General features: G+C 38.4%; 1 protein-coding gene across 1 annotated transcript in view; it reads left to right on the forward strand.

Annotated features, from left to right (window-relative positions):
• The first annotated feature begins 2,860 nt into the window (after nucleotides 1-2,860).
• Nucleotides 2,861-26,384, forward strand: part of CD28 (CD28 molecule) — a 29,175-nt gene continuing 5,651 nt past the window's right edge. The window contains exons 1-3 of the mRNA NM_001003087.2: nucleotides 2,861-2,988; nucleotides 25,068-25,424; nucleotides 25,666-25,790. Of these exons, the coding sequence (NP_001003087.2) occupies nucleotides 2,934-2,988; nucleotides 25,068-25,424; nucleotides 25,666-25,790 (537 nt within the window). The 5' untranslated portion in view covers nucleotides 2,861-2,933. The remainder of the gene's footprint in view (nucleotides 2,989-25,067; nucleotides 25,425-25,665; nucleotides 25,791-26,384) is intronic.

Below are 26,384 nucleotides of genomic sequence, written 5' to 3' on the forward strand. Positions count from 1 at the left end.
AGTAGGGGTCAGTAAAGTGCTGTGATTAGGGAATAGCAGTTCAAGTTTGAAAGATCTAGGTTTTTTTTTTTTTTTTTTTTTAGAGAGAGAGAAAGTGGGGGGAGGGTAGAAGGATGGGGGAAAGAGTACCTTAAGCAGGCTCCACACTCAGGGCAGAGCCCCATGCAAGGCTCGATCTTGTGACCAGAGCTGAAATCAAGAGTCGACACTTAACTGACTAACCCCCCCAGGTATCCCAAAATCCCAGCTGCACACTTCCTGACAATCCCAACTCTCTTTCAGGGTTAACCTTCTCATCCATGTAATGAGGATAATAATAGCATCTTCCAAGGTTGTATTAAATGAGATCAGACATATAAGTGCTTGGTATATTAGTGCTTGCTATTATTATGGCAAATATAGTAGGGTCTCAATACTGTATTTCTCTACTGAAATGAGGTCCCTTATTTTATCTCTATCATTTTTTTCTTAGTATATGTGAATGTTATTGAATTTCAAGAGGAAATGTGAAAGGATTCTAATGGAATTATTTACTTCTTTAGTGGGTTATGTGTTAAAAAAAAAGAAGTCAAAGTTGGTATTTCTTTTTATTCTAAAGAATGAAAACCAAATAAGGTTGGTCAAGTAGTGAAATCAAGTACACTTAATTATTGTTTTGTGAGTTTGTATAAGTCATCTAACCTCTCTGGGCCTCAGCTTCTTCCTCTGCAAAATAAAGGAGATCAGATAATTGCATGGTTTCTTTCCACATAATTTGATTCTATTAAGCACTACCATAGTTATAATATTAGCTAGGTGCTATACAATTGTCCTTAATATACTTGAAGATTGTTATTAACTCATGCCTTAGCCTTTGTTATCAATCATAGGAAAGTTTAGGGAGTTTTTGTTTCTACTGTATGTATTCTTAATCTCTGTAATGAGTTTGAGAGCCTCAGATTCTAGATCTGGATAGTCTGGTGGCTTCAGAATAAGGATTACCTTTTAGAGAAGGGCATCTTGCCTTCTATAAGTTGTCCCTGGTAAGACATCAGGCCTTGGGTAGGATATAGAGAGTCAGAGCCAGGAATACTGGGTCAAATCTAGAAGTGAATCTTCCCCAGGACTGGGAACATGACTTTACCATTTACCTTTAAGTCAGAAGTGTAGGTGAAACTTTTCCAAGGAGAGTGCTCCAAAGGGCAGAGACATAGATTAGTACAAAAGGATCATCAAGATCTGTTTGTGAGAAAATTGAAATGGGGACAAACAGAGTCTGTCAGCAGACAAAATACTTTTGATCTGTCATTTATCAGCTGAGGAGGAAGAGATGTGAAGACTTCTTACGCTTATAGCTAGATCATCAGAGATGTTCACGGTAGCATTTTAAAATAGTCAAGAAATTGGTAACAACAATAAGGGATTGTTAAACAGTTTATGACATAATTAGAGGATGGAGTGAATATTACACATCAATTAAAAATGATGTATACAAAGAATACTTAAATGTCATGGGAAAATGTTTAAGGTATAACAGAGAACAGTATATATCTGTTGAAAAATATAAATACAACATGATACTAAATATGTAAAAATCTTGATAGAAAAAACATATGGAAGGCAATGGGCCAGAATATTAACAGTGTTTATATCAGGGTGCTAAGATTTTGGGCAAGTTTTTTTTTTAAAGATTTTATTTGTTTATTCATGAGAGACAGAGAGAGAGAGAGAGAGAGAGAGAGAGAGAGGCAGAGACACAGGCAGAAGGAGAAGCAGGCTCCATGCAGGGAGCCTGATGTGGGACTCGATCCCGGGTCTCCAGGATCAGGCCCTGGGCTGAAGGTAGTGCTAAAGGCTGCCCAAGTTTTTTTTTTTTTAATAATTATTTTTATCATTTAAAAAGGTAAAATATATCTTTTAACAAATTTTCTATGTGAAATCCATCTTATTTTAACAGAATAAAAAAACCATGCAAGTTATCTTAAAAACATACCTAATACCCAAGTTAAGCTAGTAATAAAAGCTTAGATTATCAGGAAAGTAGAAAAAAATTACTAGAAAGGTTTTGAGAAAGCTGTTGAATATAAGATCTTGACCCAGATGCCGGATGAGGAGAGCAAGGTTGGCCCCGTTGGCCCCACCAGTGGGATGACTCTACGTGCAGGAGGCCTGGCCTGCAGAAGAGAGTTGCAGAGGTGTGGTTGCTGGCTTTGGGGAGCCTGCTATGGAACCTACGTTCATGCCTCTTACTTAACCTTGAATGGTTTCTTGTGATGTTTCTAGACTCTCCCTTTGCTTAGGGAACCCTCTCCAGATGCTCACTGGGTTGGCACTTGCCAAGTTCCTGGAAGTGAGTTGAGGGAGGCTCAGTAGAAGCCAAGCAGTGTGTGCTAAATGCTCCACAGGGCTACCTATGTCTAACACAAAAGTTGAATTCCTAATATTAATAACTCCTCTCAACACTGATGTGGATGTTTCCCAAATCCTCAATGTAATTCTTGTTGTCTTTTTGACACTGTTTCTCCCGGTGCTTTGAAAGTCTCTCTTCTGTGATTAGCTTTCTTCCTCCTTTAGAATACTTGTTTGTCTGCCCTTAAATTCCTGCTGAATTTTAAGCACTTATTGTCATAGCTCTGCTATGTGTGTATGGAGAATAATTCTCATGAGCCCATCATAGAGTAACTGACATTCTTTTTCAGTGACAAGAAAAGCTTGTCTTTAAAAGAAGAGGAAAAGTCTAAAGTCATCAAAACAATGTAATATCCTGTGTGAAATGTTGCAGTCATGATGCCTTGTGGTTTGAGTCCCTTGATCATGTGCCCTGAGGGAAATAAGTTGGGGGTGGCCGTGGTTGACGGAGACACTTAGGCTGTGGCAGGTGCATCCTCAGCTCCCCTCACACTTTGGGCTCCTCAGGGAGGAGGGGGCTGGAGCCCTGGACCACCGTTAGCACAATGATCCTCAGGCTGCTTCTGGCCCTCAACTTCTTCCCCTCGATTCAAGTAACAGGTAAACAATTTTGATTTCCTTTCTCCTCTAAGTTTTTCTTTCAAAGTCTTTTGGTTGGCTTGGCTCATCTTAAATTTCGGACGACTTATGAAATTTGGACATTTGAAATGTAGTTTTGCTCTAACATGGCAGCCTGCTATTTAGAAACTCACTGGTCTCAGTCTACAGTATAATATTTTAGCAAACAGTCTTTGGAATTAAATAAGTTTTATTTAGCTATTAATTGATACTGCCCCAGGACGGTATCAAAATCATACTTTTTAAAAAACTTAAAACAACTGCTACAAGCAGCTTGCTTCTGAAAGCTGTGGATTTAGACTGCCAAGATTCATATCACGGATCCATTTCTTACTAGCTAAGCTTAGACTAGTATGTAAACTTTTTAAGCTCCAGTTTTATTTTCTATAAATTGGGGATGATAGTAACCTCATCTCAAGGTCATTGTGGAGATAAAATGAAATATTAATTACCTGCATGAAATGCTTAGCACAATCAGAGCTTGGCTTGCAAGATGAATGTTATAATAATCTGCATGAAATGCTTAGCACAATCAGAGCTTGGCTTGCAAGATGAATGTTAGTTGTAGTTACGATGTCTACTCGAATTGAACTGAATGTGTCAAAATAAATTTCGGAGTCATCACAGAAGGCTGCACAATATAAATGTCAATAAATTAGTTTCTTTCACAATTGGCTGAAATCTGTTATATTAGATTAAAAATCCCTTAAGTTTCCAATGATGATGATGAGGATGATACTCCTAACACTATTCTAATGGAACTCGATTTCAGATGAAAAGACCAAAGGATAGGAATGTTAATTTGTCCAAGGATATACAGATATTAGTTATTGGAGTCAGGGTCTGAACCACCTTAATCTGACTCTTCAGCCTATGCTCTTGACCATTACACTCTTCTATCTAACATGATGTGGCTTATAATTTTATAGCTCTAGATATATCCAGGGTTAAACAATCTTTGGAAAAATCACAATTCCGGACAGAAAGAGCTTGTTGCTTTGGTGGGCTGGAGACAGGTGTTTGTTCCACTTGTTCTCAGAGTAAGAAAAGTGTCTCACTTGGCTCAAGCTTTGTACTGAGTAATGAGCATATCATAATATTATAAGATAATATAAGATTGTGTGCATATAAGATTATATTATCTAATAATGTGGACATAAATAAGAGTAATTATTTTCCTCTTGAAGATACAGTGAAAAGCCAGAATCTTCAATTTTCTTTCTCATTTATTTTGGTGGGTGTGGAGACTGCATTATTTGCTGTTCTTGACATCATGTGCATGTGCTCCAAAGGGTATAATTTTCCAACCTGCACAAGTGAAATAGTTACATATGCACCCATCTATTTTGTTGCCTTCTGTGCCAGGGAGCCATTTACAAACTGTGTGTATTTAAAAATGTGGCCATACAATGAAAGACATAAACTGGTTATGAGCTAGGTTATGTCCCAGTATCTGGTGCCAAGTATTTAGAGCTACCAAATATATTTTAAAATAATCTTTAAAATTTATTTTAAAAAAGTCTTTAAACTTTTTAAGGGATCTTTACAATTTATACATTTTTTCATTTAAATTAAATTAGCCAACATACAGTACATAGTTTCAGATGTAGTGTTCAAGAATTCATCAGTTGCATTAACACCCATTGCTCATCACATCACATATCCTCCTTAATACCCATCACCCAATTACCCCATACCTTCTCCTCCACTGCGCCTCCAGCAACTGCCAGTTTGTTTCCTATAGTTAAGAGTTTCTCATGTTTTTTCTCCCTCTCTAATTTCTTCCCATTCAGTTTTCCCTCCTTTCCCCTGTGATCCTCTGCTGTTTCTTATATTCCACATATGAGTGAAACCATATGATAATTGTCTTTCTGTGATTGACTTGTTTCACTCAGCATAATACCCTCCAGTTCCATCCACGTTGATGTAAATGGTAAGTATTCATCCTTTCTGATGGCTGAATAATATTACATATATATTATATATATGTAAAATATATTATATATATTACATACATATATATACGTACACCATCTTCTTTATCCATTCCTCTGTTGTGCATGTTACTGTTATGAATGTTGGGGTGCAGGTGCCCCTTCGGATCACTACATCTGTATCTCTGGGGTAAATACTTAGTAGTGTAATTGCTGGGTCATAGGGTAGCTCTATTTTAACTTCTTGAGGAACCTCCATACTGTCTTCCAGATAGGCTGCACCAGCTTGTATTCCCACCAACAATTTAATAGGGCTCCCCTTTCTCCACGTCTTCGCCAACTTTGTTGTTTCCTATCTTGTTAATTTTAGCCATTCTGACTGGTATAAGGTGGTATCTTATGGTGGTTTTAATTTTAAACTTATTTTTAAACATATTTAAAATTTCTTAATTGTTTACACAGTACAGGATAGACCGAATAGATAGAAAGGAAAGAGAAGCCTCATTCTCACAGCAACCATTTAAGTATTTGTACACAAAATATTTTCCTGATGTGTTCTGTGGACATCCATCTGTCATCAACTCATTGAATCTCTTTTGAAAATGTTTTTTGTAAGACACAAAGCTTTATATTTTTCCTTTAGAACATTTATTGAAAGGGGGGTAGCTAAAAACCCTGTTAAGCATACACACATGGGGAACCTTTATTTTCTATTTTGAGGTGCATATATATTACAAATGCCAACTCATTCCCATAATAATTTTCAAGATTTGATGCTGAGTGGCCATCTAATGAATAGGCAAGGGGTAGAGAAGGCACTTCTCTCCGTAAGAAAGCTGATGAGATAAAACGACTACAGCATACAAAAATGCATGATCCGTTTTCATCAATGGTGCAAAACCTGCCGTATGCTATTTGTGTCTCTGTATTCGACCTCCAAAAAGAAATTACGGAGAAGGAAATTATCTGGTCATAGTGTAATTGTCTTCCCTAGCATTAGAGCATTAGAGAGATTTCTGGTATGTCTGTGTTAAGGTGTGTGTGTGTGTGTGTGTGTGTGTTTAGGAAGAGCAGTCCTTTTTCCCACTAATTTAAAAATTCTAATTCACTAGCTCACAGCATGGCTCAAAATGGTTATTCTATGGAGGTTCAACCTAACCTGATATTTCATGATTTTCATGATGCTGTAGAAAGATCTTTATGGCTAATATAAAGAAGTATAATTTAAGAGGCATGAGGAAACCTTAACTTAGACAATTCCTTTACTAAAGTTACGTGTTTTCTATGAGATTTGGGCCATTGTGCAATTGAGATCCACAAATTGAGAGGATTTTGTTGGATTTTCAAATATGAGTCCAGCTCAGAACTGTAGTTCTTTGAAAGGGAACCAATTTGTTATTGATGATAGAAGGAGTGTGGATATAATAGATGGCAATGTTTGTAGCTTTTTCAGCCAATATTGGTTATTTTTCAGCAAGGTTAATCATCCCGTATGAAGATAAAAATCAGGACAATGCCACTTATTTTTCCAAAAGAGGATTTCGTTTCATTTCTCTCAAACCTCAGCAAATAAACTGTCAGAATGGCCAGTTTGAATGTGCTTGATTTCTCCAATGCTTCTGCATTTCCCTTGGAGCTTCTTTTTCTGGCAAAGGCAGAAAGGCAGGAAGATGGTTGGTATTTATGAAAAAATCATCAGCAAAGCAAGGTAAAGATTTCATTTTTAGTTCAGCAAATGACCCCTTTGAGGTAGTTGTTCACAGAGACAAGTAATTGATCTCTTACAGGGAAGTGTTGCTCTGAGGCTGGACATAGAAAAGTAAGAGAGAGACATAAGCATCGAAAAGGCAATACAATCATCAGATTGCCAAAACTGCATGACATTCACTGCACTGTAGCCTGTTTTTTGGCTGTTAAAAAATTGACTAGGTGTTTTGTCATCTCAAGTAAATCTGATGAGCATTTCAAATGTATAGACTTTGCCTAAGATAGGATATTACTTTTTATTTTTTATGGCAACTGTCCAGAAAGGACTTCTACAACAAGGACTGTAAAGTCAATATCAATATATCAATACCAAGAAATAAAATGAGTCATTTTCACAAACTAGGAAGAGAAATTAATCCATGATTGTAACTCTGAAGCTCTCCCATTGAAACCTTTTTTATGGGTGAGGGGTGGGGGTCTTGCTCTCTTCTATTTTCGTGAGTGGACAAATGCCACATGAGTACCATTCAGCTTTTATCATGTGTGGATATTTTCCTCCAAGCATTTCCTGTATGTAGTGTGCTGACATTTACAAAATGAAAAATTTTATGCCACTGATATCCTAGAAGAAAATTCTGTTTGTGGTTTATCATCTCCCAAACAATAGCTCTTTATTAACTAGTATAGGCATCAATAAGGAGACACGATTGCAAACTTTCTTGTCTACAAATCAGAGGGCAGGCAATCTTTCAAAGCACAGTTATTTTGCAGCAGGTCACTGAAAAGGATACAAATTTTCATTTTTCCCTTTCATCTCAGTTAAATTTTTGCTTGCCTTTTTCTTCAAGAAATTTGTTACTTATGGAACTTCACAGAGGCTGGTACTGTTCTTCTCAGTAGGTGGTTTAGCTGAACCTTTGGAAAAAATGACATCTGGGTGGTTTTGTGACTTGCTGAAGGGGTCTCTGGTTTTCGAAACTGCGTTAAGGAATCTGTCTCTTTTATAGTGACTCCTTGCCTCTTTTGGCCTTGACATGGCTTTGTCATCAAAAAATGGTACCCAGAGCTTTCAGACTGAGAGTTGTTACATAAGAATGGGTCCCTGAAGCTGAGGGGAAGGTAACACAGGCCCCATGGAGAAGTGATCGCAAAGTAGGTGTCTAACTTTTTGCTTGTCACTCTCATTTTGATGACTGAACATCAGAAGAGAGGAGCCTTGGATGGGGTCAAGGGCTACTTGGTCACTTGTTAGCGGATGTGAAAAAAGAGAGTTGAAACTACTTTGGCCTTAGTATTTCAACATTAAGGTCATAGGCATCTTGACTGAACCTATGTGTCACCATATGGGTTACGTGTGTTTCTGTTTTCAGTGCTGGATGAAAACCTGCACTGTGGTGGAGAATTTCTTATTTAACTTTGAGCTGCAACTTTATCTCTGCATCACCATTACCGTCATCTTTTTCATTTGTCATCATCTTCATTATCTGTGGGACTCTGGCTACCAAGGTAACTCTGTTAATGGTTCCTGATGGTGTCATAAATGTCACCCACTCATAGTTCACTCTGACCTCTGATCTAATCGGGGGCCCTTTTTTGCAGTGTCTAAGTGAACTTTGTGGCTCACAATTCACCAAGTAATGCATTGATTACGGCAGGAACTCCTGTTCATCACCCACTCATTCACACGAGAATCTGCATTATTGACATATCTTACATTGTAAAAGTAACATAGATCCCCTTGTTAGGAATGTAGGTGGGTGTTTGATTTTCTTTTCTTTTCTTTTCTTTTTTCTTTTTTTTTTACTTGCTGAGAAGTGGAGAGTTGTACTTTTCATTGCTTAGGGATACTTGACAGATGATGAAGAGTCAATATCACTGTGCTATGTCTGCAGCTTCCATGTAACCTGATGACTTTCTTTGATATTGAACACTACTAATAATAAGTCTACATAATTTAAGACCGTCTTTAGGAATATTGGGTCCAGAAGGTTCCACTTCTGATCCACAGACTCTGTTCCATAGAAACTGGGTGAGAAAGGGCCCATATGAGAAGAATGTTTCCTTTTACTGAAGCTCCCAGGGAGACTAAAAGGGGATCACAAGGTAACTGTTTTCTAAAGTACTAGGTTCCTCTTCTGTAAAGTGCCTCTTTCTTCTTACACTTTAGCAAGGCAGGTCTTTATTCGTGTGCTCATTCAATAGGTGTTTATTAACATCTTCTAGGTGCTAGTCTAGGTTCTATGAATGATACAAAAACCCAGTTGGAGCTTCAATGAAGTAAATATGAGAATTGTGAAATCTTTCTAGAAATTTTTTTCTTCCAATTTAGCATCATTGTTGATGATTCTCTGTTCATAATAATTTATTTTATGGCAAACAGTTATAAGCAGCAGCATCCACAGAACTGGTGAATTCAGCCACAGACATTTAGAGATGGGTAAGAATTCAGATATCTCTCAAGCTATTGAAATGGAGGTTGTGTTGATGGCTCCTAGAAGATGCTGTTAGAAAGAGGTTTTGCAACGTTTCCCAGCATTTTTTTTGGATGATCTAAGGCTGTACCCTTCTTGATTGGCCAATCAATCTTCTCTTACATCCTAATATAAGATTCTCAAACCCAAAATTACAGCTTTACTCATCTTTCACTTTATGACCATAGTGTAAGATTCACCTCTTTTGAGGAAGTTCTCCCTGGGTATTCAGCCTTTATTATAGACTTGCAAAAGGAGTTCCAATGGGAGTGTAATTCAATATAGCAAATATTTATTAAAACCTCAGTTATATTTTAATTTCTATTGGAGTCCAAAGGAACATAAAAAGAGGAAAAGAAGTATAAAGACTTAGCACAAAAGAACTGCTTGAATAATTAACCAAGTTCTCTCTGCTTTCACAGACTATATGATCCAGTTGAGAAGATTATACATGACAGGATATAGCAGCTGGAAACAGATAACTAACTCTTGGCTACTTCTCCTACTGTTTCATGCCTTAATGACTTTGCATGCATTATTCTTGTAATCAGAAATGTCCCCTACACCTCTCACTTGAAGAAGCCTTTTCTGAAACCCTAAATAGCAAAGTGAAGGACTTCTTTCCTTCTCAGGGTTCCCAACATTTTTATTGTGCATTGATGCATCTTTTCACACCCCCCCCACCCCCAGACTGTGAGATCCTTGTAGGCAGGATCATGTCTTAATCATCATAACTTCTTGGCACAGTGCTGGAAGCATTATAGGTGTTCAACAAATGTTTGTTGAAGAAGGAAATGAATGAGTTAGTACTAAAATGGGGAAGCATAACATTCTACTAAGATAAATATACAATAGTAATGATTTATGGAGAGTTGGGAATTGAACTGGACATTAAAGCTAGGTATGATTTGAATAGATAATGTTATTAATAATAATTGCTAGCTAATACTTATTTTGCACTTATAATGTACCGGGTACTGTTCCACCTAGCTTTCCCTATATTAAATAATTTATTCTTCCCTGAAATCTTATGAAACAGTTACTATTATTAGCTTATCTGTAAGATGAGGAAACCTGAAGTGTGGAACAAATGGAGCAACTCGCCTGTGATCACATAGCTAGTAAGTGAGTAAATCCATACACTTGCTCCCGGGTTCATATTCTTACCAACTCCCTGTTACCTCAGGAGGGAAAAGCAGTAAAATAAAGAAATTACACCAGGAATACTGTTCTTATTCTTGGCCAGGACTGAATGTGTGGAGGTGTGGAAAGATAGGGTAGAAACAGGTCAAACCAAGGACTGAATACTGATACCACAAGTTCAGACTTCATTTTCAAGGCATTGTGATGCAGCTGGAAGTTTCTGGAAGCAGGATGGTCTAGAATATGTGGAGACTAGTGGCAAAGGAAATCATGTTATAACACTCTGACACTTTGCCAGGAAGAGGGGTAGGAGATAAGAATTTGGGTAGAAAGTGTGGGAAGAGAAAGAAGTGACATTTCTGGGGAAAGTTTGAAAAGTAGAAATTCCAGGATTTTGCGCCAGGCTTTTTTTTTTTTTTTTTTAAAGGATTTTATTTATTTATTCATGAGAGATACACAGAGGAAGGCAGAGACAGGCAGAGGGAGAAGCAGGCTCCCTGTGGGGAGCCTGATGTGGGACTCGATCCCAGGACTCCAGGATCATGACCTGAGCCAAAGGCAGATGCTCAACCACTGAGCCACCCAGGCACCTCTGTGCCAGGCTTTGAAAGAGAGGGAGGGATCAAGAGTGATGCCAAGGCTTTTGGCTTAATAGAGGAATGGTGGTATGACCACCTGAAATCAAGATGTTGTGCAACTGAGTTTTGGAGTAAAATAGTGTTTACTTTTAGGTACAATGAGTTTGAGTAAAGCCTTGAAATGGCAGAAAGATGTCCAGCACAAACCTGAAACTATAGAAGCAGGATAAGAAGAAAATATCTAGGAATCCTCATCTTTGGAGTAAAACTGGTATCATGGGAATGGATGACTAGTGGAAAGGAGAGAGTATAACTGTAGAAAAGCAGAGAGCTGAACTGAATCTGGAAAACTGCTCTGGTTAGGAGTCAGCCAAAGAGGGTGATGAACCAGTGAAAGAAACAGAGAATGTGTTTGGAGAGATAAAAGGAGGAAAGAGGCTCGATAGAACATCACTAAAGCCAAAGGAGGAAAGAATTTCACAGAGAGTGCTTAGTAGTATTAACTGTATAAGGGAAGAAGTGAACAGTGGCTTGGGAAGGCTATTGATTTTGACTAAAAGGAGGCCAGTTGGGACTTTTGAGCTTAGAATGGTGGGGAAGGAAGATAAGACTTCAAAAGGTCAAGAAAAAGTAGAGGGGAACAAAATAGAGAAAGAGAGGAAATTGCTAGGTAAAATGAAGACAGTTGGGAACTTCTATCACCTATAGTGTTCACCATTTCTTGTACATGGTAGGTATGTAATAAATATTTGCAAACAGTATCTCCCTGTGTTTTTTTGATCAAGTATGTAGTACTTGCCCTTGGCTTTAGAGAGGCCATGTCTGTTATTCTACCCCTTGCCCTCTTTTTTTCAAACTTAAAAGCTAAAGCCACTGATTTCTCAAGGTTGGGGGGATATGACTAGGAGTTTTAGTCTGTTGATCTGTGACAAAACTTTTCTAGGCCTTCATTTCCTTGTCTAATACATGAGGGGATTGGACTTGAAGACATCTCAGATCTGTTTCTGGTTTAAAAATGCTCCTTATGTGGAATAAAAATGCTAGCTTTTATCGGTTTTAACATGACAACTCAACCACTCCACTCCTTGGTGGATGCTCATCATAAGATCTGAGAGAGAAAATACAAAGAACTGCCAAGCAGCCATCTCTGAAATTGCTCGGAGAGATTGCAAACCATGATGTTAGGTACAAAGATGCTTAGAGATTGTGGCAGGACTTGGCCTTTGCTCTTTCTCCTCCGCCTTCCTATGTAATATTAAGCTTCCACATAGTAATTATTTTTCAAACTTTTAGGTCATGACATTAGGCTAGAAGATTCTGTATGTGCCAAGGTGGCCCCGCAGAGGCTCTTTGGAGATGTAAGATTGAATTATTGTCATATTATTTATGGAGGATAATATAAAGCCCTGGTTACTTACTATTTGGACTACAGGCACCCTTTTAGGGTAATAAAATTGGATATTTGGGAACGGTTTGGCAGCTTCCATGTGAGTTCAGGTGCTCTGCTTTGTTGGCCTTTTAGAGTATTCTTCTAGTACAGGAGCTGAGAGGACAACTGTAGACCTTTGAATTGTAGAGGCTGGGTCACATCACATCCATTTACATTGCTTTGTTTAGGAAGTTTCAGTCCTGGAGCGTTTATACCCTGCACTGCTGGGCAGTGTCTCTGAGCATTAGGGATAGATGATGCAGGAAATGGCTTTCAGCATGTTTAATATTAACTGTCATCCTGATAGAGATGACATCCTGATATACATATCTGGCTTTTTTGAGCTCGAGTCCAACACATCTAACTCTTGGAGCTTTCCTGCAGGATGCTTTACTCATCCCTCAAGCCTAGGATATTTAAAACTGAACCCAACAGCTTTTTTCCAAACAAATTGCCTCTCTTCACTTAACCTAATTTTGCCAGCAGTGCTTCTACTTTCACCCTCATGCAGCCCACAAACTCTGTTATTTTTTATTCTTGTTCACCTCCAGTGAGCACAACCAAGTACCATTCCGTGTCTGTTCTTTCCATCCCAGCTGCCCCTTCTGCACCTCAGGCCCTGTGAGCTCACATCAAAGCTATTGCAACAGCCTCCCGATTGGTCACAGTCTCCGTACTACCCTCTCTCCAGCTAGTGCCCTCTGCGCTACTGTGCTAACTTTCCCAAAGGGGCACTTATCACCCTATTCTCAATTCAGGTGTCTTTAAAGTCTCCTGTTGCCTTTCTAGTAAAATCCATGTGCCTTTCTTGGCATTAAAAGCTCTCTTTTATTGGTATCAGGCATCTTTACCTATTTCCTCTTTGTGTAAATGGAATGCTCTGTTGGTCCCCAATAAATCTTTATATTAAAAGTTATTTCCTTCATCTTAGTCCGACTTATGGCCCAGCTAAAGACCAGTCTGTCTGCATAAAAACCTCCAAATAATCTTGTCTGGAAACAAGGCCTCTTTTATATGACTGTCCGTACTATGGCTTTGGAGTATAGCTAATTGTGTATTTACCTTAGGATTTTTCCTAGAAGAAAGAGGGTGCATCTTTTATATCTTCCATCTCCCCAAAACCTAGTATATTTGGCTCTATTATTTATTTACTGAATAAATGCATGACTTTGTCATGGCAGAAGTCAGGATACCAAAGAACAATTTTCTGACACATTGAAATTTCTATTCTGAAAGTACTCATTGACCATTTTGATAATTTTTCTCTCTTCATAATTAATGACTAAGTACTCAGTTGGGACTTTTTGCTACTGAACTATTTGACCTTTGAGTTACTTTCTGACAGTTGCATGAAGCACAATAGTTATTTAAAAGGACAAGAACAAATGTCCTCTACACTACATGTCTTCCTCTGTACAAACATGGATGAGGGTGAAACACGGAGCTTAGATTGGTGCTAGTTAACAGCAGCTTATTGAGTAAATTTATTAGGTTTTCATTTCTATTTTTATTCCTACTTATCTGTAGACATTTGTATTTGCTTAACCAAGGTCTCTAGATTTTGTATAAAAATCACCAATGTGCTTGACAGAACTGATAGTTGTACACACACAATCTTGGGCAGGGCTGGTCCCATGGCCTGTTTCTCTGAACAAAGTCATTGCATCTGTCATGGTGGCCTTCTCTATACAATTCTCTTTCCTTCTGGTTCTGGTAACCTCATCCTGGTCATGCCCTTTTATACCTAAGGGTTGTCATAACTCTGCTTCCATGAGCTATAGTTTCTAGCAATTGTCTTGTGGTTCCACACCTTTGCCAACAGTCCTTTTGTAAATAAATCTTCCTCCTGTTACCCAATTTTGAGTGTGCTGCCTGTTTTCTGCTGGAGTCCTGAATGAGACAACATATATGTATACACAACATGCCTTTTCAAAGCCCTTTTTTAGGGGGAGCTTTCCTTAAATCTTTATTCCTTGTGAAAATGGGGAGAGTTTCAAGATGACAGCCATTGGAAAACCAGAGAGAATGATCGCAAAGTTATTTTGAAAATGTAATGTGTGTTACTTTTTTTTTTTTTTCATTTTAACATGAATTTCAGAGAGTCTGGAGCCATTTAAGGTATACTAGGTCATTCATAGCTTTTTTTTTTATCTTCCTAGTAGCTCAAAGAAGATGGCGAAATCTGATGAATGCTTTGTACTCCTCTTTCTCACATCTGTAGGAGACTGAGCCACCAGCTAGAGTTACCAGAGCCACAGACAGAGGAAAGAGCCACTTTCCTCCCAGAAGGCACAGTTGGTCTCACAGGTTCCTGAGCAAACACTGGGTTGGCCTGTGAGCAAGCCTACCCTTTATGGAGCCTAAAAAGGAACAAGTGGTCAAATGGCCACGTGTTGAAGGGTATCCTAGGCCTGAACAGGAAATACACTCAGAGGAAAGTTACAGTAACTTCACCAACTCTGTGGTCAGGAGGGAGGTACTCTATGCCAAGGAAACCAGTGTCATCTTTGCATTGTATTCACAAACACCACAGGGCAAGATGGTTGAAAATAGAAAGCTTTCATTTTCTTTGGTTCCTGCCTGACACATTAAATTCTGTTCAGTCAGGATTTTAAAAAAGGAAACGACGTGATTAGGATCTTACGACCTGATTTTTAAGCTGCAAGAGAAACTGATTGTGATGTGCAAGAGATAGAACCCAATAAAGTTCTTAGGAGGTTCCGAAAGAAAGTCACGTTGCTAACTAAAGACCTATTATATCTCCTTTTACTGCTTCCTTTATGTCTCAATGCAAATGTCAGTTTTGAGTGCTGTCTACTCCACTCTCTGGGTCACTAGTCTTTAGGTGCCATTCTGTTTCTCTATGATGCTACAATGGAGAAAAGGAAAGATGGCATATTATAAATTAAACATGATAAATATATGTGATTCACAAAGGTCCCGAGTTTAAGAATTTGCCCAATGAGGCTTAGACTGAAAAGTGACTTTATGTATTAACTGATTTCATGTTCAGAGTGTTGCATGATTGTTGGTTGTGGATCTGAAATAATATATAAGAGATATTTCATGTGACAGTATTTATTGTCTGTAGACCTTATCTGTGATCCATCTATGACCTTCAGGAAGTCTCTGAAATCATAAGCAAAATGTTTTGTGCGTGTGCATTACAAAGTTTGGAAACATACTTTTTCTAAATATGGCCATGATATCAAGTGAATCTGCTGAACACAGAAAGTTGGTTTCCTATTCATTCATGATTTTAAACATTATTCTTCGAAACATAAATAAATAATCTTAGCTCTTCCATTATTTGTGTGACCTTGTTTAAAAAGTCATTTACCTTTTTTTTGTTTTCAGTTGTCTCTTCTATAAGGTTTGACTTAAATCATCTCCAACATTCCTTCCAACTGAGCACTTTTTCCAGGATGGTACTCCAGCAAAATGGTGGAGAAAATGGAGTTTAACTTAGTTTTGTCCCGATTCCATTCCATTTATTCCCCTACTCAATGGTTTTTTCCTCCCTAACTCACTTCTAGTACCATCCAATTATCCATCCAACTTTGAGAAGATCTAGAATCAATCACTGAAATTGTGCTGAAATTTTGACGTAACTGAAGAGAGGGAAAAGAACAATAAATTAGAAATCATGAAGCATGAGCCAAGTCCTAAAGGTCACTTGTCCTATAAACTTTGGCAATTTGACCTCTTTTTTTTTTTTAAGATTTTATTTATTTATTCATGAGAGACACAAAGAGAGAGAGGGGCAGAGATAGAGGCAGAGGGAGAAGCAGGCTTCATGCGGGAAGCCCGACATGGGACTCGGTCCTGGGTCTCCAGGATCATGACCTGGACTGAAGGCAGCGCTAAACCGCTGAGCCACCCGGGCTGCCCATTGTTTGACCTCTTTAACTTCAGTTTCCCCATCTGTGAGATGGGCATAAAGATGACCATCCTATTTATTTATTTCACAGGTTAATATGGAGTTCATATGAGATAAAATAGGAAAAAGCACTTTGTAGCCCTATGAATGTAGGCCACAATTACTAATTTAAATCAATGTGTTTCCCACATTGCATTTTAGGCTTCATCTTCTTTTGAAATCCAACCTTGCTGTGAGGAAGGGACCGAGTTCCTTCTCTGGTGCTTGGAACCACACCTGAGAGATGGTTATCCACTCTTTTTTTTTTTTTTTGGTTATCCACTCTCTTGTGCAGAGAGTTGACAGTTATTAATATAGTAATTGACTCTTTTACAATAGACAAAAAGAGATTTTTGTTTTTTTTTTTTTTTTGGTAACCAATTCTCATGGAAGCACAAGTAACTTCCAATTTTCTAAAAGTCAACTGTATCACAAGATTCAAGATTATCTGTGGGAAATCTTTTAGCTCTCACTGACTTACTTATAAGGGGCAGATAAGTACCTTTTCACCTCTAATCTTACTCTTCATGTTGCCTGTTGTTAAGGAGGAGTTGTGAGGGAAAGAGGTTTGAGGTTACAGCTTCCTGCCTCCACACCTTTAGCTGATTTAGCTGCTAGGAAAGGCTTTGAAAGCAAAGCACCAAATTCATCATCAAAACAACTTGTCAATTCAGTTAGAGAAATGTCAGCCAAGCGAATCTTTTGATACCAGAAGCAAATATAATTGATGGATTGAGAATGTTTCCCTTTTAATGCAGTTGATTTGACCTAGGTGGATCTTGCCTAACTACTCACAAGAAGGAAAACCAAATATCCACAGGGAAAGGCTAGTTCTGCTAAGATCAAATTAACCTGAGAAGGGTGCTTTTCACTTGACATGAACTAAAAAGTAAAAAGGAATCAAATACAAGTTAGTATGGGGAAGCTAAATATTTCTCTAGTTTCTTCTGAGTCTGGGTACGTTCTTAAATTTTACAATGTATTCATAAATTATTTGAAGTCCCGTGGATTCCCTGATACTCAGAAAACTAAAATACATTTCAAAGCCAAATATCATTTGATGTTTCCGTTATTGGTAGCTGTGACTTATCCATGTTAATATTCCACTCCCATTGAGTAAGGGGTATGCATTTTCAGTGCTCTATTTTAAGAAAAAAATAAGAATTATTGTACCTACTGTAAGTTATAATGATCATGAATATAATGATATATTCAATATTATTTAGAGAAATTGGTTATCTTTTTCTACCACCAAAAGTGAATTTCCTTCAGTTAGTATCTCTCTCAAAGCAGATGAAGATTTTGAAGTCCTATAAGATGGTTTCTTACTTAGGCTTCTCGTGAATGATTGACATGAACCAAGGTGGGACCAAGGGCTATTAGGATATAAGTGTTGAAAACAAGAAGTTCTATCAGCCAATCCTTAACTTGGGTTGAACCCTAAGCTAGAAGACCATTGCCACACCCTAGAACATATTTGGCAAACTACATGAAGCACAACACCTAACTTTAAAATTATGTGTTGATATGGAAGATACAAAAGTAAACATTGACAAATACATTGGGCATCTCTTTTTCATCAAATGGCCACATAATCAATATTTTTCAAGCTCTTTCCAAATAAAATATTAGTACAAGGAGTCAAACAAAAAAAGACTTTTCCTTCCCCTTTGTAGTTGTTGGATGCGCCATTAACCAGGAGAATATTGAATATATAATGGTCAGTCAAGACACTGAGATCTTGAATTGCTCTTCTCTGAGAGATTTCTCAATTTACTGAAGTAGAATGGGTTCAGAGAAATCCCCTTAATCATGCTGAGGTTTGAGTTTGGAGGCCCCATGATGAACAACAACAACAACAAAAAACCCGTCTATCTTCTAGTTACCTCACTATATCATGCTTTGTGAAGGAAAAACCAGTTCAGGAGAGAAATCCACCATTTCTCCCTTGTGAAAACAGAAAATAGTAAACTAAGCTCCACGGAGTCAGCTGTGTCCCCAGAAACCTTGAGGTAACTAGTATTTTCTTTGCAGTGATCTCATAGGCTGGAAGATTGTCTTTTTCATAGCCCAGATATCTAAACTTCACCTCAGTTTCTCATAATGAGTGAAGAAGAGTTGTAGGCAAAAGAAAAACAAACAGTGTCACTTACTAGCTGGTCTGTATGGCGTGAGGATAATCATTTTTAGCTCCTTCTCTCTCCCTCACCACATCTAAGCCAATGCTGAGTTCTGTCAGTTTTAACCTATAAATATTTCTTGAGTTCATCCACTTCTCTGTAACCATAGTTCAGGCCCTTGTCACCTCATGCCTAGGCCACTACGATTGTAACCTAACTGGTCTCCATGTTTTAATACTTATGCCCTTCAAATTTACCTTCCACGTTTTTACCAAAGGGGTATATATACAATGAAATCATCTTTTGCTTAAGATGCTTCAATAGGCCCAAGCTGTGAACCATGCTTGTTTTGCCAATCTTGTCTTTTGTAAGTCATGGTCCAGCAAAACTGGGAGGCAGCTATAATTCCCTACATCTGCCTTGCTCTTTCTCACCTCCTTACCTCCTCGGCACAGACTCTTCTTTTTCTCTCTTCGTATTGTATTCCCTGTGGTCTATTCCATGTACCATTACCTCACGCCTTATTCTTGACCACACCCTTTCCTACTTCACTTCACCCCCCTGACACAAAGACTCATCTTGCTAGGCTTTTACTTAATAAACATGTTGAATAAATGTATGCATGCTTCAACACTCAGGTCAGCAGTCACTTTTAGAAATCCTTAGCTTGTTCTCCAATTGCCCACAGAAATGCTGGAGTGATACAAGGCAACATATTAAGCAAACTACTGAAGTATAGATACTAGAGCTTCTCTTCTTCCCTCTCCCTCTCCTCTCTCCACCTCACTGTGGGTGCTGGGAGAAGGAAACCAATCTGGGTCACAATTAAGGGTTTCTCTCCAGCTTTCTTCAGTTTCCCTGGTTATGCTCCCTTTTATTACCTTGGCAAAGAAGTTCTCTTCTCATTTTTTTCCTTATATCAGACCTCGAAGACACAGTGGGAAGAATTTGGCCTCCCCTCACAACAAAATCTGAAATAATTAGTAACAGAAACAATCTCTTGGAGGGCTCAGTAAGCAGAAATACCTACACCTAACCTGGACTCCCTGAAAAGCAGGGGGAGATGCTGACATTTCTTGCTGGGTTTGGTTCTTCTAATCAGAACTGGCCCAGTGACTCTTTTAAGTAAACAAAGAATAAAACCAAGCAAAATAAAACACAATAAAAAACAAGTCAAATTTCCCTATCATGACAGGCTGAACCTTTTGATTCCTTACATGTGCTTTTCAGTGCTTTTCGAGAGTGTGTTTGAATGAATAATACATTGAATGAACAATGAAGCTAACATTGTTGAGACACAAATTTTGAGTAAGGATTTAATGAGATGGTAATCAGACTTTGCTGCTGATAACCATGATACAGTCAGATTACCATCTTTCACTTATTGATTATTTAATGAGATTCTATTATTCACAAAGTTGTATACAAAGAAATATAACAGATTGTCCTTGCTCACAGAAGACCCAGAAACTGGAAGTCTAGAGGAAATAAACACACACAAATGAAAAGCTCAAAGCATATGAAACAAGGGGCATTCAACATGTATAGCCTGACCAAATGGCAAATGAGTGATACAGATAGTAATCATTTTGAGATCTGAGAAGGGAGAAAAACTCTAGGCCATGAAATTAGTTAACAAAGTACGGAAAGATTAATGCATAGACAGTATGTTGCTGAGATGTTGACTTAAACAATCTGGCTAGTTGGGAGGATTGGGTTTGAGGAGGTGAGCCTGGAAAAGCCTGTGGAGGCCCATGAATTAAGGATGAGAAACGAGTTTTCAATTGTTAAATCACTGGTTCTCGAACTTGACTGCAAATTAGAATCTCCTGAGAAACTAAAAATACTAATGTCTGGGTCCTCTACACGGAGATTCTAACTAAATTAGCTGGGGAATCAAGGGTTTTTAAAATTGCAGCTGATTCTAATATACTGTCAGCTTGAGAAATCTGTTTTTTTTTTTTTTTTTTTTTTAAGATTTTATTTATTCATTCATGAAAGACACACAGAGAGAGGCAGAGACACAGGCAGAGGGAGAAGCAGGCTCCATGCAAGGAACCCGACGTGGGACTTGATTCTGGGACTCCAGGATCAGGCCCTGGACCGAAGGCAGGTGCTAAACCCCTAAGCCACCCGGGCTGCCCTGAGAAATCTGTTACATGGTTGTGATTTTCAACCCCAACTAAATATTAGAATCAAAGGGGGAAATTTTTATGACAATTCTAAAGATGATCCATAGATGGGAAAAATATTTATAAGTCACAAATCTGATAAGGAACTTGAATCAAAATTTGAAAGAACTCTGATAAAAAGGCAACCCAGTTGGGGGCAAATGATCCAAATAAACATTTTTCTAAAAGGATAGACAAATACTTAACAAGCACATTAGAGGGGATCCCTGGGTGGCTCAGTGGTTTAGTGCCTGCCTTCAGCCCAGGGTGTGATCCTGGAGTCCTGGGATCGAATCCCACATTGGGTTCCCTGGATGGAGCTTGCTTGCCTGCTTCTCTCTCTGTCTCTGTCCCTCTGTCTCTCATGAATAAATAAATAAAAATTTAAAGAAGCACATAAAAAATGCTCACCATCATTAGTCATTTGAGAAATGGGTATCAACCCACAATAAGATACTGTTTCATATCCACCAGAATGGCTATAGTAAAAAAAAACAAAAACGAACAATAACAAGTGTTGGCAAGGAGGTGGAGAAATCAGAATCCTCACACACTGGTGGTAGAAATGTTAAATAGTGCAGTTGCTTTGGAAAACAGTTTGTCAGCTCCTCAAAAAGTTAGACAGAGGGCAGCCTCGGTGGCGCAGCGGTTTGGGGCGGCCTGCAGCCTGGGGTGCGATCCTGGAGACCCCGGATCGAGTCCCGCATCGGGCTCCCTGCATGGAGCCTGCTTCTCCCTCTGCCTGTGTCTCTGCCTCTCTCTCTCTGTGTCTATGAATAAATAAATAAAATCTTAAAAAAAAAAGTTAGACAGTTACTGTATGATCTAGCAATTCCACTCCTGGTACACACCCAAGAGAACTGAAAGCATATGTCCACACAAAAATATGTATATGAATGTTCATAGCAGTATTATTCATAATAGCAAAAAAGTGAAAGCATATGATGAATGGAAAAACAATGTGGTATATCTATACAACAGGATATTATTTAGCCATGAAAAGGAATAAAGTTCTGATACATTTTACAACATAAATGAACCCTGAGAACATGATGCTAAGTGAAAGAAGCCAGATGAAAAAGGCCATATATTGTATGATCCCATTTATATGAAATGCCCAGAATAAGCAAATCCATAGAAACAGATAATAGTTCAGTAGTTGCCAGAGGCTAGAGGGAAGGAGGAACGGGGAGGGGGGGCGGGTTGCTAATGGGTATGGGATTTCTACTTGGGGGCAATAAAAATACAATATTCTGGAATTACTGGCAATCTATTTGTAATTTGTGAATATAATAAAAACCACTGCCAGAGGGAAGGCAAGTGGAGGAATGGGCAAAATGGGTGAAGGGGAGCAGGAGATATGGCTTCCACTTGTGGAATGAGTAAGTCATGGGAGTAAATAGTGCAGCATAGGAAATACAGTCAGTAGTATTGTAATATTGTTGTGTAGGACAGGTGGTAGCTACACGGTGATGAGCTTAGCATAACTATAGAGTTGTTGCATCTGTATGTGATACACCTGAAACTAATGTAACGTTGTGTATCAACTATCCTCAAAGAAGACATAACAAAATGCAATCGCTGAATTGTATACTTTAAAAGGGTGAATTTTATTTACTTGTTTAATTTATTTTTGTATATTTTTTTATTGGAGTTAGATTTGCCAACATATAGCATAATACCCAATGCTCATCCCATCAAGTGCCCCCCTCAGTGCACGTCACCCAGTCACTAAAAGGGTGAATTTTAAAAAAAGAGTGGCTTTATGATACCTGAACTATATCTCAATAAGTTGTGTAAAATAAATGAGAAAAAAACAATACAAATCCCTTCTCCAGGCCAGCAAAGACTAATTAAATAAGAATTTCTGGAAATGGGATCTGGACGTAGGTTTTTTATTTTTTATTTTATTTATTTATTTATTTATTTTAAGTTCTTAATGTGTAGCCGGTTGAGAACAATGCAGGTGATGAAAAGCTACTAGTGACTTAATTCTATTCATCTCCCTTTTTCCCAAAGTAAAAACAAAACACCTGAGCACTTGAATGCAAATCCAGGTTAAACTTTAGGTTTTATTTTAATAGATTTTTATTTTATTTGGCTCTTCAGTGTAGGTATGTGGGGTATTGCTTCAAAAAATCTTTTTTTAAAAAAAATGCAAACAGGTAGACAATTATTAGCATACCTTAAAATAATGGCTTTTTTTTTTGGTTTGTATTAAATTTTGAATCAGAGACACAAAGCCATTCATTATTTTAGAGTAACAGAAAATTTAGAGAAATTTGCAAAGTTGATTCTTAGTGGTTAAGTGGTCTATTTCTCAGGTGGTCATAGTTTACTTGGGTTTTTAGTTGTAGCTTTACTCACCATCTGTTCAGCGATTTTAGACAAATCATCTAATATTTCTAGGCCTCATGTCATTAAAAAAAGGAATATATTATCGTGTGCCAGGCAATGGGATCTAGTGGGAAACAAGAGGGAATAGATGTGTTCTCTTCCTCATTTAGGTTATTTTTTTTTTTTTTTTTTTTTTTTTTTTTTAAATTTTTTTTTATTTATTTATGATAGTCACACAGAGAGAGAGAGAGAGGCAGAGACACAGGCAGAGGGAGAAGCAGGCTCCATGCACCGGGAGCCTGATGTGGGATTCGATCCCGGGTCTCCAGGATCGCGCCCTGGGCCAAAGGCAGGCGCCAAACCGCTGCGCCACCCAGGGATCCCCTCATTTAGGTTATAATACCAACTTCAGATACTTTGCTTTGAAAGTGAAGAGATTGAACTAGATAGTCTCCATATTCTTTGATCATTTACTGAAATAGGATAAAGGTAGAAAAATGGGGTAGATGGGACGCTTGGGTGGCTTAGCAGTTGAGTGTCTGCCTTTAGCTCAGGGTGTGATCCTGGAGTCCTGGGATCGAGTTCCACATCAGGCTCCCTATGTGGAGCTGCTTTTCCCTCTGCCTGTGTCTCCCCACCCCGAACTATGTCTCTCATGAATAAATAAATAAAATCTTAAAAAAAAAGAAAAAGAAAAATGGAGTAGAGGGGGAGCTCTTGTATACCTCTTCTATCTCCCATGAATTAAGGGAACAAAATGTGAAGAAGTTCTTGAGAAGGCTTCTCACAATTTGCTATGGAAGGTAAGTTAAACTCTTTGGTTATGTTTTCTCTTACTCTTCTTCATCCCACTCTTGGAATGGCCAATAAACAAAGTCCCAATGTTTCATTTGAATTCCTTCACAAAAGCCTATATCACAACGTAAAACCAAATCAATTTGTGTATCTATGTCAGGTGTTAAAAAGCCATTTCCAAGGATTCCACTCAATCAGGAAGATAACACAATTAGCATGATTAACATCTTTGGAATCTTAGTACAAATTCAAGAATTCCAAATGTTCCAACTCTCTGGAGAAAGTCCATGGTATTTTGATAGGGATTGCATTAAATGTGTAAATTGCCCTAGATGGCATTGACATTTTCACAATATTAATTCTTCCAATCCATGAGCATGGAATATTTTTCCATCTCTTTGTGTCTTCCTCAATTTCTTTCAGAAATGTTCTGTAGTTTTTAGGGTATAGATCCTTTACCTCTTTGGTTAGGTTTATTCCTAGGTCTCTTATGCTTTTGGGTGCAATTGTAAATGAACCCTCTTGCACTGTTGGTGGGAATGTGAACTGGTGCAGCCCCTCTGGAAAACTGTGTGGAGGTTCCTCAAAGAGTTAAAAATAGACCTGCCCTACGACCCAGCAATTGCACTGCTGGGGATTTACCCCAAAGTTACAGATGCAGTGAAACGCCGGGACACCCGCACCCTGGTGTTTCTAGCAGCAATGTCCACAATAGCCAAACTGTGGAAGGAGCCTCGGGGTCCATCGAAAGATGAAGAATATGTGGATAAAGAAGATGTGGTCTATGTATACAATGGAATATTCCTCAGCCATTAGAAATGACAAATACCCACCATTTGCTTCGACGTGGATGGAACTGGAGGGTATTATGCTGAGTGAAATAAGTCAATCGGAGAAGGACAAACATTATATGGTCTCATTCATTTGGGGAATATAAAAAATAGTGAAAGGGAATAAAGGGGAAAGGAGAAAAAATGAGTGGGAAATATCAGAAAGGGAGACAGAACATGAGAGACTCCTAACTGGGAAACAAACAAGAGGTGGTGGAAAGGGAGGTGGGGGGGGTGGGGGTGACTGGGTGAGGGGCACTGAGGGGGGCACTTGATGGGATGAGCACTGGGTGTTATGCTATATGTTGGCAAATTGAACTCCAATTAAAAAAAAAAAAGAATTCCAAATGTAGAGCTGTGGTGATTAGTGCCAACAGAAGGCCACATTCTGCCCTTCAAGTGAAAACATGCTCCATCATTCCATTTAAAGGAGGATGAAAATAACATCAAAATGTAAACTTTTAGACTCTCAGTATAATTATCTTTCAAAGAGTGCCTGCATCTTCATCTGCCAAGAGAAAGCCTTTGCTGGAGATCTGTTTATTTTGTTAATATATCTTGATTAAAAAAAAAAAAAGTCCTCATGCCCTTATTCTAAGTAATTCACTCTGATTTTTCCTTCTTCAGAAAACAAGATTTTGGTGAAGCAGTTGCCCAGGCTTGTGGTATACAACAATGAGGTCAATCTGAGCTGCAAGTATACCTACAACCTCTTCTCAAAGGAGTTCCGGGCATCCCTTTATAAGGGAGTAGATAGTGCTGTGGAAGTCTGTGTTGTGAATGGAAATTACTCCCATCAGCCTCAGTTCTACTCAAGTACAGGATTCGACTGTGATGGAAAACTGGGCAATGAAACAGTGACATTCTACCTCCGGAATTTGTTCGTTAACCAAACGGATATTTACTTTTGCAAAATTGAGGTCATGTATCCACCTCCTTACATTGGCAATGAGAAGAGCAATGGGACCATTATCCATGTGAAAGGTAACAAGCAACCCTACGAGTGCACCACTCTAAAGTAATGGTTTTCAATGGCAGTCTTGAAAACTAGGTCATGATCCGTGGTGGGGTTGGCTAAATCCCAAAGAGGAAGTTTACACATTTTGTACTAGTGACATTTTGCATATTTTGATCCCTTTCCCATTCTTCCATAATGTACAGAAGGAAGGAAATGTACACAAGTGCCATTCCCATGTTGTTTAACTCACTCTATTCTATTTTTCAGAAAAACATCTTTGTCCAGATGAGCTGTTTCCTGATTCTTCTAAGCCATTTTGGGCACTGGTGGTGGTTGGTGCAGTCCTAGTTTTCTATAGCTTGCTAGTAACAGTGGCTCTTTGTGCCTACTGGGTAAGAGAAGCAACACTGCTTTTGTGTGACTTTCGCACTGCATGTGTATCTGAACATGTTCAAGAATTTTGCCTATGTCGTTCATTTTCTGTTTAACATGTGTGATTGCTGTTATTTCCCTGGTAGGTTTGGGTAGATTCTCTTCTAGCCTGTTCAGCTTTATCTGACATGAAAATCTAATGTGAATTCTATTTTCTAGAAGGCACTATTTAGGTGGCCAGGCAGATTAAGAAGCTAAATGGGTAATTTGAGAGTAGAGGGTAGGGGGTGGGAGTCTTAGGGCCAGTTGCTTTTCTTCTCATTTTGCAAGATCATGATTACATATAAAATCGTTTTAATATATACATATGGATAAAAATCCAAGCAACTTGGGAATCTAGGCGCTGAAACCAATGAACAGTTTTGGTTCAGGGCCAAAAATTGTGAGAAATTTGGCTACTGAAATTATGCATTCAAACCTAGCAAAGAAACTAGGTCTGTTTATTTGAGTCATATTTTTATCTCCTCTGAAGCAGTTGAGTTTCATGAGGCCAAGTATGGTTGCTGTCATTTTGAAACTATAATGGGAGTTAGACTTTTCTGAGCTCTCAGCAC

Source organism: Canis lupus, chromosome 37, assembly GCF_011100685.1.
Source record: "Canis lupus familiaris isolate Mischka breed German Shepherd chromosome 37, alternate assembly UU_Cfam_GSD_1.0, whole genome shotgun sequence".
Taxonomy (NCBI): Eukaryota; Metazoa; Chordata; class Mammalia; order Carnivora; family Canidae; genus Canis; species Canis lupus.